This window comes from Maylandia zebra, linkage group LG20 (assembly GCF_041146795.1).
Source record: "Maylandia zebra isolate NMK-2024a linkage group LG20, Mzebra_GT3a, whole genome shotgun sequence".
NCBI lineage: Eukaryota > Metazoa > Chordata > Actinopteri > Cichliformes > Cichlidae > Maylandia > Maylandia zebra.
Genome location: NC_135186.1, coordinates 8,764,264 through 8,778,417, shown reverse-complemented (window position 1 = coordinate 8,778,417; position 14,154 = coordinate 8,764,264). Strand labels below are relative to the sequence as shown.

Sequence of the window (14,154 nt, the reverse complement as noted above, 5' to 3'; positions counted from 1 at the left end):
TTAGTGAAATAGTGTTTCTGAAACAAATTAGAGCAAACGCAGTGGTGCACATTTTTCTATGATTGCTTATTTACACTAGATTTGGAGATATGTAACTGAAGAGAAGTACAAAGCCAAACCAGTATATGCTGACGCTTGGCCCATGTGGCATGAACATTACAACACATATTGCACCTTCAAGGTAACCAACATTTCAGTTTTTGTTGCTATTGTTCAGTTTATTTTAGTGAACTTGCTTCTTGCTTAGTTGCTAAAGCTCCAAAACACTGGGGTGGTTTGGTCATAGGCTATAACTACAGGTAAAGGAGGGTCCACCTCAATCTGTATTTGGCAGAAGAAAATCACCAACAGGTAGCTTGTAGTCGAGGAAGTTTCTTTGCAGACTGGAGACCTGCGGTGTTTGTCTCCATCTGTTGGGGTAAATAGAGAAATGCAGGATTATCATGTGGATAAACGGTTTACTGAGTTTCAGCACATATAGGAACGAAAGGATGCTGATAAACTGAAAACATAAGTACACTCAGAACACAACCGGTTTTCTTTAAAGCAAGGGTGCCAGAATCTGCCTGACAAAGACATTTGTGGTCCATTTGTACATCTGTGGAAAATGTGTTGCTGTATTTTGATACATTTTACAGCTTATTCTGCTGATAAAGACATCTCTCACTGCCATTCATACTAAACCAAAGTAACTAAGTAACAGATTAAATAGAAACAAAGTACAAAGAAGTAACAGAACCTTTATGTTTTATAACAGATTAATCTGAGACATTTTTTAATGAAATTTTACAAATTATTTTTCACATTTAAACCCAAAGAGTCGTGCTGACAGAACTTTTTTTCTTTCGTATAACATATCTATCTATCTATCTATCTATCTATCTATCTATACATACATACATACATACATACATACATACATACATATATATATATATATATATATATATATATATATATATACATATATATATATATATATATATATATATATATATATATATATATATATATATATATATATATGTATATATATATATATATATGTATATATATGTTTAATGATGGCTTTTGCAGGCCGGAACATTTCTTTCGGAACTTGACGCGGAAGGATATTTTCATCGGACTCGGTTGTTGCTTACATCTATCAGGATAGAAACTCCTCAGGTGAGTGTTTTTATCGCCTAACGGAGCTCTGTAGCGCTGCTGTATGAGCCTGTTTGTGGGTAACTGCGAAGGTTAGCACTAAATGTACGTTTTGATGTAGCCGTGTCAAACAATAAAAGCCAGCTGTGAGTGTTCTGGGAGTTGGAGGCCTGGACTGCTAATGTTAGCCGCGCTGCGCTAACGTCATTTAACTGCACTGGCAGCTGAAAGGGAGCTAGCAAGGCGACTCTGACAGCACTACGACAACTTCCTCAGCGCTGGCAGACACTTATGCTTGTCAGGGTTTTTTTTCTTAGTTCCTCTTTGTTTGTCACACAGTAATTTTCGGGCGTTGCTGTCTTAAAATTTGGAAATATAAGCTAATATTAACACTAAGGTAGCTTAGTATTGAGCTAAACCATTTAGTACGACGCCATTTCAGTCTTTATGAAAAATTGTTATGATCCATAAGTGTGTCAGCTAACACCGACGTGTTTAAATCTCTCGAAAATTCTCACAGCAGCCCCCTTCTTCTCACAGTCTAATTGTTTCCATTGTCTTGTACGTCATATGAGAGGTCAGGAGACCAAGCACATTATTCACTTATTCTACTTTTGAAGAGGAGTCAGTGAATTCAGTGGATGTACTCCTCTCCTTTTGTCTGTGGTTGTGCCTTTTAGAGTTGTCTCTTTACAGCAGTAACGTAAGTCTCCTTACTCACATTAAGCATTTCTCATTGTGTTTATACGCACTGCTGTTGTTTCTACACATACTTCACTTTCTCATTGTGTTGATGCATTTTTCATTTGACTCTGATTCATGAAAACCAGTTTTTAACACTTTTGGCAGTCAGATTTTCAGATATCACTTACCTTAATGCTGTCTGGTATTGATTTAGTATTTTAAATTATATCAGTTTTAAAGCTTTTTCAACTATAAAGGGAAGAGCAAGGCCAGTTACACACACAGTAATAGCTGCCCTACAATATTCATTGGTGACAGATTGGACGTTGTCGACTGACTTTGCTTGGTTTGGCGTGAAAAACTTTTGTTTTAGTCTTTTGCACAGTTCAGTGTTATGAGAAATGGCTTAACTGTTTTGAGAACTGCTTTAGGAGTGGTGAGAACGATGTTCCTGATGCATCGAAGTGATCAAGACAAACCATAAACAGCTGCCATTGTTCAGCTACATGGCAAAATGTAGTTAACCTATTCTTACTTACATTTGATAATGTCCAGTTGTGGTCAGAAATCACAAAGAGATTAACATTTTACACCCAATTCTCGATTTTTCTTTTTTGAAGTTATTAAAGATGTTTGTTGTGTAATCATTCCACTCAGGTAAAAGACCAGTTCAAGGAGATCATTAAAAGCCCAAAATTAAAGTGACATTCATGTCCATTATGATTGTATGCAAACTTTTGTTTGCTTTGCCTTTCTGTTGCATCCCATGTACTCAAAAATCTAGAAAATTCTCTTTACTGCTGTATATGTAAATAATCCATTGGATAAAATTCATAGGTTCTACCCACATCATCAGGCCCTAATGATGGATATTTGACCCCCTGACTCGTGTTTCTCAAGTACGATCTGGCCAAACCATTGAATACTCAATACTGTAGCAAAAAATGGCATTGAATGCTTGGTCAGACTCTTGACTTTGTTTACGACTTTTTTGATCAAACATTTTCTAATGTACTTTAGTGTTTAGCGCTGATGATTAAGGAAGGATAAGGGGATGAGATGGGTTCATGTTTTTAAAAAATGGTTTGTATGAAAAATGTTATTTTGGTATGTGGGAAAACCCTTTTAGCTCATGGTAAAACCAGTTAATTTAATTATAGATTTAAAAGGCAGAGTCACTTCCAGGTTTCCAGTAATGTTCTTTCTTTGTAATCAGCAGGCGGAGGGATGAGTCTCTCCCCTGTGATTGGCACAGAAGTGCCAGAAACGGCAAACGGGGTAGCGACACCTGTTGCACTGGAGAATGGCCCTCAAGCTCCGGTCTCAGTGAAATGTTCAAGTAGAGTACCAGGTACCGGGGAGGCATCTGTGGATGAGTCCCACATGCACACAGAGAACCATGCTGATGCTAATATGGAAAACCTAGTTCACCATGGGAAAGGCCACTTGGACACAGAGATGGACATGAATGAGAGAACCTCTAGCTTATCATTACAAAGCCCTGAGGAGGCAAACCCCTCCCTCCCCACGGTGACAGGCACAGGAGAAACAGATCTAGGATCCAAAGACATTCCTGATGAAACCTCTAAGACTGTGGACCCTGCTGATGCAGTTCTTCTGTGGGACTCAGCATTGCACAGGCAGTCCAAAGACTCGTATCAGCAAGGACACCCAGTCACCACAGAAAGGCAGCAGACAGAAGCAGAGACTGCGGATGGAGGCTCCAACAGCCAAGAGGAGGATGTAGATGGAGAGACAGAGAAACAGGATGTGGAGGAGGATGAGAAGAATGAAAACAAGTTGGAGAATCAGCGCGCCGGAAGGAGAACAAAGGTGGAAGTGAGTGGAGTGCCGGATTATTGTTCTGACATTTCAGGTTTATTAGATTGTGTGTACCGAAGAGAGAATGATGTCAGCAGATGTAATGAGAACTAAAGCCAGCGCAAATAAATGTAGCTGAGTCATCAGAACATGACCTCTTTCAGACAAATTTCAGTAGGATTAAAATAAAGTGCAGCGTGCTGACTATCAATGATTGACAAGATGATTGTCGTTATTTTAGAGTGAATAAACCTAAGAGTGAGAAAAGAAGCCGTCTATCAAAGAAAAGCGTGGCCACTGTAAACGACAGGAGATATGTGTAGCTCCACATGGTTCAGTAAATTTTCTCTACTTTTTTTATTTTTTATTTGTTCTCCAAAATTTCCAGTCTTCACAACGCTACTCATCTTCAGCCCCTGGTCCGAGTACCTCCACCTCTTCTTCTCCTCCACCTCCTCTTCTTTCTTCAGATGATACCCCTTGCCCTCCTCACATCATGGCCCAGGTCTGGGTTCGCAATGTGCGGGGAATGCAGGACAGCAAGAGCCTGGATGAAATTAGTCAAGCGTGTGGAGGTAGATGTGCATCTTCCCGTGGTCTGGCTTTTTCTTCGTGTCTTTTCTAAACTGAGAAATGTAGAAAATCTTTTTCTGTAAAGCACCAGAGTGAAGTAAAAAGAAGTGGAATTTGTGACATTGTTTAACTTTTCTTCCACGTTGAACTGTGTTATTGACTATCGACAGTGTTTTGTAACCACAAGTTGTTGATATTGGTTGCAGGTGGTTCAGGGGCTCGAGGAGGGGGCAGAAGTGGCCAGTCAGAGGGCCGAAGAGCCACCATCTCCTCGGCTTTGGAACTAGAGGGTACAGTCAGTCATGATGGAGACCTGACTAACTTCATCACAAAAAACCTCGAGCAGAAGATCAAAATGAGCTCCAAGCCTAGTCTGGACTGCAGTGACTGTGAGTAAAGAGTCAGAGGAATAATTGACATTATTCAAACACAGTTTTTCTCCCTTTTTTTTTGTAAATTATGAAAACATTTTGTATTTCTTTATTAGTTTTTTATTCTAAGTGCAAACAGAAGAAACATGCATACTGTATGTGTGGACTGTATACAGTTTGTGCTGGTGTAGAGGACATGTAGATAGAGCTCTTTCATGACTGCTTGTACTCCTGCTGTAGAATATGGCATTTCAACAGGTTATTGGTATTTGTATAGCTGGTGGGACTGAACTGCAGTGACAGTTGTCTTCTTTAAGATTCACAGCCTGCTCCTCCTTGCAGAGGCAAACACACCCAGTCAGTGACTAGTCATCATTAATGCATTGCTTAGACCATAATAAGTAAATTGGAATTGAGGTACTAATTTAAGCAAATTAATTGCCATGGTTGGTTATCCTATTATGAACTGGCTTACTTGAATCCCTTAATGGCCTGTGGGGTCATTCAGTGACAGTTGATCAAGTGCATACAATCTGATCGGTGCAACTCAGATTTGCTTGAGAAAAGAATTCCACGGTAAAGACAGATGTGGTGATATATGTGTGAGTGTGGACTCTAAGCTGTATGGTTTACAGCTCTGTGTGGGCAACATTCAGACCTAAAGAGACAAGTTTACATATAATGATGATTGCTTGATTTCACTAAAATATTTAGCTGTTAGATCTCTGATTGTAGATTTTACCTCAGGCAAACAAAGGCAGGTGCAACAGATTTATGTAACAAGAATAACTGTCAGACAAATTCCATTTGATCTTTTTTACAGGTTTTACTGGTTTGAGCCGTTGCTCATGTCGAGGTTGCTGGGTCAGAGCTCTGAATAGTTTTAGCTTTGGTGTCTTTTCCTTTCTTAGCTACTTTATAATGCCCATGTTCAGCTGGGTGTGGTTGATATAAGTGTCTGGTTAGGTTTGATCCCCACCCCCCCTTTAGAGTTTACTTTAGCAAACTTTGTGTCTTCACTCACAGTGAAAAGCTTCCACGCTTCACAACATGGTAGCATATGGCTGTCAATGTGCGCATGACTGTTCGTGTGCATCGCTGTGCATGTGTTGCCCATGCATAAACCAGACCGGTTCATGCATGGGACATTCCCGAGTCTCACCAACTGGAACTCGTCAGAGCAGAGAAGACTAAAAAAAATCATCCTTTTCTGGTCCCTGGCCTATCGATCGATGCATCTCTAGTAAATGTATAATTTTTCCTCCGAGCACGCAATAGCTGCAGTTGACTGGTTTGTCGTTATCACACAATGTTAATGCGGTACAAGCTAAGCAATTCATGCAGTCGCTATTTTTTTAAGTTATTTATTTTACTTTCTGTCTCAATAGATTGAGTGAAAAATCATGTGACTGACTCAAGGAAAGATGTGTTTATTCAGTTAGGAAGTGCACCATATATACAGATCGTTACAGTTGAAGAGTAGTTAAGTGTTGAAACATCACTTGCTGCAGCAAATAATGAAATAAAGCAAAGCTAAAAACGTGACTAATGTCAGTGATGGTGCCAACATGAAGCAACAAGCCATTCTAACAGGTAGATACTCTACACCAGGGGTGCTCAATCCCAGTCCTCGAGAGCTACTGTCCTGCAGCTTTTAGATGCATCCTTGTTCCGACACAGCTGAATCAAATGAATGGCTTGTTATCAGGCCTTTTCCAAACTTGATGGCATGCTGAAGAGGTAATCAAACATTTGATTCAGCTGTGTTGGAGTAGGGATGCATCTAAAAGCTGCAGGACAGTAGCTCTCGAGGACTGGGATTGAGCACCCCTGCTCTACACTGTGTATGAATCAGGTTTATCCTGTCTTAGTGATTCTTACGTACTCAGGAAATGTTTCTGCATTAAGCTTTATGCTCATATCATTGAGAACAGTGTGGGAAATCTCTAAAAGTTACACTTTTGGTTAGTGAAACCCTCCACCAGTGCTTGTTTCCCTTCAGAGTCCTCTCTGCATAAGATTTTATAAGCGTAATAATTAAAAGGTGATTTTGTTCTTCCCCTCTCCTCATCTTCCCATTTTCCTGTGTGATTAAATTAGCCTAAGTCTGAGCTGTGGGGAGATGATGGAGACCCAACCCCAGGATTTTCCTCAAAATCCCACACGTGTGCCGCTGTCTCAGAAATTAAATCATCTATGTAGGTTCAGCAGGTCGACCTGGCAGAGCTTGTGCATTAGCAGCCATCCGTCTTGTCAGATTTTGCTGGAGTAAGACACAGAGCCCCTGCCCTTCACTCAGAAACCCCCCTGGATGAGAGTGTCAGCTAAACTGGCCTCTCAATTTAAACACAGGGCCACAGTCAATATGTCCTCTGTGGCAGCTCATTCTCTCTACCTGCTGATTCAATTAAGATTGATGACGCACAGACCTTGTTTAGACTGAAGGGATTTCTTAAAGGTCCTGCCACAGCCCGACAGAAACTTTTCAGAGGTTGAAACTGTTTTTGTTTTTAAATTCCAATTTATTGACTGGGGTTTGTTTAATCCAAGGTTTAATTACTCATGGCACTCTTGGCTAAGTGTGTAATTTGTTTCAATTTCTGAGAAACAGTCAAATAAAAATGTTTCATTTTATTCAGTGTTTCTTTTTTTTTTTTTTTTTCCTTCCTCACTGTAGTTATAGTTTAATTTTGCACCCCACAGGTCCGACTAGAATTTGGTTCACTGCATTTCACTCAGAAGGCATATGCTTATCTCCTCCTCCAGTGTCCATAATTTTGCACTTTATAGATAATTCTGCTAATGGCTTATATAAAAAAGTATATTCTATATTAGCTATTCTATATTGTATATCTAATTTATGATGACTCTCACTAGCGGACTGTTCGGGTCCTATTTACCGAAGTCGAGGGTTGACACGGCGACCAGCGGATATACCACCCATTGATCCCACCGTCCTTTTGGACCTTCAGAGACACACCCAGGAAGTGGCACACAGTGTGGAGGTGATGATGCGGAGCCTCAATGGAACCATCCAAAATGTGAGTCTTAGTAGTTCTTTCTTCAAATCACCCTGTTTATGCTGTCGTCTGAGTCAGAAGTGTAACACGTACACGTCATTGAAGTCTGTGTATTACGTAGTAGTTTAAGGTGAGGATGGGTGTCACAGATGTCAGCTGAGAACAGCATTGCCTGGTGATGAGTCTCGATTTCTGCTTTGGATTCAGACGGTAGGGTCAGAATTTGGCATAAACAACATAAAAGCTTCCTGCCTTCCATCAACACCTCATATCACAAGTTCACTGTTGTCACCAGATATCAATCCAAAGAGCATCTTTCACATCATGGATGTGCAACCAACAAATCTGCAGCTGACTTTGTGATGCTTTCATGTTGACATCAATGTTCCCAGCACCTTGTTGAATCTATGCCATTAAGAGTTAATGCAGCTCTTAAGGCAAAAAGGGGTCTAACCCTGTAATAGCACTGCTGAGGGTGTATGTAGATATATTGCAGGGTCTTCATGTTTTATGTTACTATTTTATTTCTCCCCTTTTGTTTTTGTGCTATTCTTTAATCTCTCTCTTAACCATCTCTTTTATGCAGATGACAGCTCTGAGTGTGGGGTATATCCAGACCTACAGAGACTCAGTGGACAGCCTGGGAGAGTCTGTAGATATGAGTATAAAGGTGACATGTAATTTCTGTTCCTTTCACATAATGTGACAAGTAAAGATTGCTGTTTGCTGGGTCCACCAGAGCATGCATTATGAACCTTTACTACCTAATTAGCTAAATAATAGTGATAGCCCAGCTTATGTCATTTTGCAGGATTTTCCTTGGACACGAGTTTTGTTTATGGGTTTGGATTTTGGATTGTAGTCGCTACATGATAGGTCACTTTACAGAAATATGATTTAACATAAGGCATTCCTAACTTGTGAACCTGAAAAGAAACTGTTAATGAGGAAAAACCTTAAATTAGGACCACAGTGGGAAACCCCCTCACATTATTTTTTTAAAGTACAAATTATTCCTTTTCTGATAAATTCTGTCGTCCATGTTTTTGCCTCCACAGGGCATGTATACACTAATGGCTCGCTGCGAGGAGTTGGATCGTTCCATGCAGCCCATACACAACCTGGCTACGCAGATACGCGATATCAAACGCACCCTTGACACTCTGGAGGCAATTTGCAAGTAACACCATAAACAAACATCCCAGATGCAAAGGTCTAGCATCAGGCGCATGTGTGCAACCCACCCACCCATGTGCAGGTAGCACACACACACATACTGCAGCGAAGACACCCGTGGAGTCCGGGAACTGTTGCTGCTCGGCATGTTGGATTATTGGCACTCCTAGTTCCTCTGGACTGGCTTAGACGTTCCTCATGTTTGTGTTGTGAGATCTCAGATGAACTGTGCTTATTTCGCTCTTCAGGCTGAGCTTTTTCCTTTTCACAACATTTACGCTATCCAAGTTGTCATGAAACAAAATCTCACAAATTAACCAATTTTAGAGACACTTGTACCGTGGACACATGCACATGGACAGATCTTTAAAGAAGGTGGGATAATGGGCTCTTTTTTTGTGTTTTGTTTTTTCACTTCACTGTCTAAAAGGAGTGAGTTGGTCTCCGTCCAGCCTGCTTGGTTCAGATTGCACTAACCTCTGTTCCCCACATGGAGGTGATGTTTCGTTCTCCGTCTCTCTGCCACTGGAGAGGCAATAATAAACTGCTCAGAAGGCGGTGACTTTTGCACAGGAACAGAAAGTCTATTTTTTAATCTTATGCAACAAGGGTCAGATTCTTTCACTGCAAGAGAAATTACAGTTGTGTCATGTCTGTTTGTCCTTACGTGTTTTGTGTGTTTTCAGTTTCCTCAGCATGCGTGCTTGTTCAAAAACACTGAAACTTTGTGCCACTGGGAACCAGTACAGTCCGTACTCTGTCAGTGCAGTCCAAGATGATGTTGAGTACATAACTGGAAAAATATGTTGTGCAGCCTTCGCAGTGGCTTTAAATATTACGTGTAAGATTAACAGCTTCAGGTATTTAATTTCCTTTGACTTTTAGATGCCATTTATAAGGCTGGATACTGACGTTGATCTCCTGATTTTAATTCTTCATTATTCAGCTGCATCACATCTTGAGAACCTAAATTCTTACATCCTATAAAACTGTAAAACTAAGTAAAGTGCATCTGATGGGCTAAATTGTAAAACACAATCAAGGGGCAGCATAATTGTGCGTAACTTAAAAATAAAAGCATTGTAACTTTGAGCACACGCAGGACTGAATGTCTCATCTCATTCTCGTTAGCACTGTTTGTGCTGAGATGGCTAGCTTACATTAGCAACCCAAGAGACTGACTGGATTAAGTAAATTCATGACTTGCGTGCCTCCATAACTTGTAGCCAGAGATAACATCTCATCTTGTCATCAAACACAAACCAAGGGCTCAGATCAGTGTGCAGTCTTCTTTTTTTCAGTCTGTCCCCCTCATGATTATAGTCGTGACTCAATGTGGCTTTATAAAACAAGATTCATGTGCACATTGTGACAACTCTATTTCCAAGGTTTAAACACTTTACACTCTATGCAGCTCTGACTGAAACCACTTAGAAAAATTAACCACTGCAGCCACACAAAACTGAGAATAACGAGAAAAAAAAAAGCGAAGATTGATTTCCAGTGAAATCTAAAGCTGTTGAAAGTCTTTTTATTTCCAGGCGAGTAACTACAAAAACACTGCTCAGTGTCATTAATTGTATCGTGTTTGGTTAGGTTCCTGTTCACCCAATTTAAAGAAATGATTTATGCATTAGAATTTGCTCCATTCAAAAACACATTTTAAATCCATTAAACTGCTCTTGAATGATTGTGAGGGCTTTGCCAGCTTTGGACTTAAATCAGCTGCTAAACGTGGTGAATGACTCAAGTTGGAGGTTTTGTAGCTTTCTGTTTTACTTTGGTGAAGATGGGTACTTTTGCATTTAATAAATGTGTTTGAAACATGGAAAATCAAATGCTAAAAATTAATTTTGATTCACAGTTCTGACTTTTGATTGCACCGAAGGGTTGGAGAGAAATTACTCAGACAGCAGATAAACTGTTGTGCAACTTTTTATAATGTCAGCACAGTGGACACAGTGTTACAATAAAAAAGAGCTACGGCCTGTGGATGTGAGCTAAGGTGGTTTACTTAAGCATTTATTAATTTACCCAATGATAAAGCCAGTGAGTGCAGCGTCGCCCTGCTGTTGTTCCCAGCCTTTCTTAATTTAATGAAATGTCTGCTGTAATTGCACTTGTAGGATTAATCTAGATCAGAGTATGTGTTGAAGATCTTCATTCTAAGAGCGAACCTTATTATAGATGTCATTTGGAATGAGGAGTCTTGTTTTGGTTGTCTTACACTGGACTCTGCATACATTTCTGTCAGTAGCGTTTCAAGATTGATCCAAACCAAATACTGAAGTCATTTTTAATCTAAAATGTTGTCTGAGCAATACTGTAAGCAAGGTAAGTATACATTTTAATCTTGAACATAATATTGAAGCTTAATTCAGCCATTAAATCACTTTCAAACATCTTTACGAAGTGTCATATGTGGATGTGGAGCTCAGAGCAGCGCATTAACTCTGCAAAACGTGCCCCTCTGTCGCTCTGCACTTGTTATCATCAGTGCGGTAAAGATCAAACCAAAAAATACATTCAATTGGTTATGATGGCTGTTTGTGTAAAACTGCTCTTTGGTTTCTTAATTACGTCCCTTGAACCTCGTTGGAAAGGGTTTTAGCCAGGAAATTTTATTAAAATTTCAAGGTATATAGTAAAGTTAATATTCATCCAGGTTCCCTCAGTTATACTGACGTATACCAGTACATGTGTGTAAAGATGTAAATGCTGTTTTGTAGGAGAGTGTAAAGTAAAAAAAAATGTTACTGGAAGACTTGATAGATATTTGAGGCAAGAGAAACATCATAGAGCTGTGATGTAAGAGAGGAAATGTCATTTTCTTGTTTTGTTTTTTAAATTCTGTTTTACAATCAGAGGCACCTGTGTACATATGATCTCTTTCTGTAACTAAAATGATTTAGATACCTTTGTCTTGACTGTATATTTTATTGAAAAATAAATTTACAGAAGCTGCAAAAAACCCAAACATTTGGAGCTTTTTTTTTAACAGAATACCACCTCCAGTATTCTGTTACAGTCCTGTGATTAAAAATGAATCTTTACTGCTGCCAGAGGAGTGTAAGTAGCAGTCAGGAGGAAAGACATCAGCAGTGAAGTAAAGTAAAGAAGCAATTGTTGCTGCCCATCAGTCTGCAAAGGGTTAAAAAGTAGGGCTGAACGATTATGGAAAATAATCTAATTGCGATTTTTTTGCCCCAATATTGCGATTGCGATGCGATATGCGATTATTTTTTAAGGTATTTGTCTTCTGTATTATTAAACAAAGACAAGCAATACATCATATAGTATGGCCAATACTATATTACATTAATTTTAAACTGTTCTTTCCTGGAAGACAGACCTCTGTCATGATGACATGAGGTGATGCATGAATTGATGACTGACATTTTTATTTAACTTCTTCAATCACAACAGTATATTTGAACATACACAATAGTTTATTTTTAGCTTACAAACATCTGAGCATAAAGTGCTGACAAGGAACCCTGGTGTAAACATTAAAATGAAAGTCAGTACAATGTGCAGATTGCAGAAATATACATAAAAAAAATCAGTGGCTTTACCACACTCAGTTTTTCGACATCTGTGAACTACTAGACAGTCATTCAATTAAAAAATAATATTAAATAAATAAAACTAATAAATAAAAAATACACACATCTTACTGATCTCTGCAGTCAGTAACATTACACATAAAGTGCAAACATAATAGCAATTGTATAAACACACACACAAACACGCCTTTAAAGTTTAAAGGCGTGAAATTGGACGGTCTAGTTCTGATTAGCGTCACCGCTGTCTCGGTGGAGTTTAATAAACTCGGCCGTCTGCTTCTTGCTATCTAAAATATAACCAGACACTGGTGTAAATTCTCGACTGTCTCATACTTCTGTTTAATAAGTTTTCTGTTTGACGTTTAGTCAGCTGTGTGAAAACCAAGGAGGAACCCACCCGGGGGATTAATAAAGTTTTATTTTATCTAATCTAATAACTTTAATCTCAGCCAAACCGATTTACTCACGAACAAACAAAACACTGAAAAAAGCCCAACAATAACATTTTTAGGTTGTCTAAGTGACTTATATATTACGTTTAACTCGAGCAGCGAAACTCCGCGGTGATCTGAAAATGATGTGCCGGGAGTTGTGCCGTTCTCGGCCGCATCAGTAACCCTCGAGCTCCCGGCTAGCTGTCGAGCTGGTGGGTAGCAGACGCCTCTGAAAACGTCGAAGCACTTTTGCAAATATGGGATATCTTGATAAACCGAGCAGATATTTGATGTTTACACAACTACTTTCTCGCCTGAAAATATGTTAAAAGTTTATTTTGTGACCCAGAAAGATTAGTATGAGTAATTTTAAAACTTAGTAACGGCCGCCATTGCTGGAAACTGGAGTTTGGCTGGGCCGCGCTATGAATTCTGGGATATGGTAGTAATTTGGACAGCCTTCGGCGCGTCGCTGTGACGTAATCGGTCTACAAATGCGGCCTCAGGAGGATGCAGCTCATGAATTGTATAATATAATCGCAGTATAATCGCAGCCTTTGCGGTTAGAAAATTGCACTTGATCATGTCGCGATATTATCGCAAATGCGATATATCGTTCAGCCCTATTAAAAAGCTACTTGCGAACAATTTAAAGTCCATCATTCTACAGTGAGAAAGATTATTCACCTTCCCACGAATGGACGTCCCAGCAAATTCAACCAAAGTAACTGTGTGATATGTTCTGACTCAGACTCTACAGGCCTTAGTTAACATCTTAATTTTTCAAGTTCATGACCCCACAGTTAGAAAAAGACTAATCAGACTTCTGGAACAATGTCCTTTGGATAGACCAGATCGAAGTGGAGATGTTTGGCTATAATGCACAGCACCACATTTGGTGAAATCCAACCACAGCATACCCATACCTACTGCCAAGCACGGTGGTGGAGGGATGGTGATTTGGGCTTGTTTTGCAGCCATGGAATCCAAGACCAAAGTATTCTAGAGTCAAATGTCAGAGTTGGGTCGTGCACGGACAATGATGTGAAGCACAGCAACAAACCTGTGAAAGAAATACTGAAAAAAAAGAGAAAAACCCATCCATTGATGAGAGCGTCGCCGATTTTGAAATGCTTTGGCAGGACCTTGAGAGAGCTGTGCATAAAACCAAACAATTGGTGAACTGAAGAGAGGTTGTATTGAAGAGTGGGACAAAATTCCTCTGCAACAATGTGAGAGTCACACAAAAAATGATTTCTTTAGATTATCTAAAGATGGTTGTACAAACTCTTGGATCATCAAGTGTACTTCAGTTTCACAGGACAGCACAGTCTTATACACAAGACTATATATATATATATGA

The 14,154-nt window shown here is 39.5% G+C and overlaps 1 protein-coding gene across 5 annotated transcripts; it reads left to right on the top strand.

The window, feature by feature from the left end:
* The first annotated feature begins 1,076 nt into the window (after nt 1-1,076).
* On the top strand, nt 1,077-11,762 carry borcs6 (BLOC-1 related complex subunit 6). 5 transcript variants are annotated; one of them, XM_014407540.2, is made up of 7 exons: nt 1,077-1,167; nt 3,050-3,669; nt 4,040-4,226; nt 4,431-4,613; nt 7,473-7,636; nt 8,202-8,285; nt 8,674-11,762. In XM_014407540.2, the coding sequence occupies exons 2-7, from the start codon at nt 3,058-3,060 to the stop codon at nt 8,797-8,799; spliced, it is 1,356 nt and encodes a 451-aa protein (XP_014263026.2). In that variant the 5' UTR covers nt 1,077-1,167; nt 3,050-3,057; the 3' UTR covers nt 8,800-11,762. The 5 variants fall into 5 exon arrangements, with proteins under 5 accessions (XP_014263026.2, XP_014263025.2, XP_012775374.3 ...); XM_014407539.2 differs by having other exon boundaries at nt 3,047-3,669; XM_012919920.3 differs by lacking the exon at nt 1,077-1,167 and adding an exon at nt 1,182-1,238 and having other exon boundaries at nt 3,047-3,669.
* Nucleotides 11,763-14,154: the final 2,392 nt, after the last annotated feature.

Coding starts and splice junctions, on each gene's coding strand:
- borcs6 (XM_012919920.3), top strand. CDS start 1,211: ATGAGCCTGTTTGTGGGTAACTGCGAAG. Junction 1,239..3,046: donor GTTTGTGGGTAACTGCGAAG/GTTAGCACTAAA, acceptor CTTTGTAATCAG/CAGGCGGAGGGATGAGTCTC. Junction 4,614..7,472: donor TAGTCTGGACTGCAGTGACT/GTGAGTAAAGAG, acceptor GACTCTCACTAG/CGGACTGTTCGGGTCCTATT.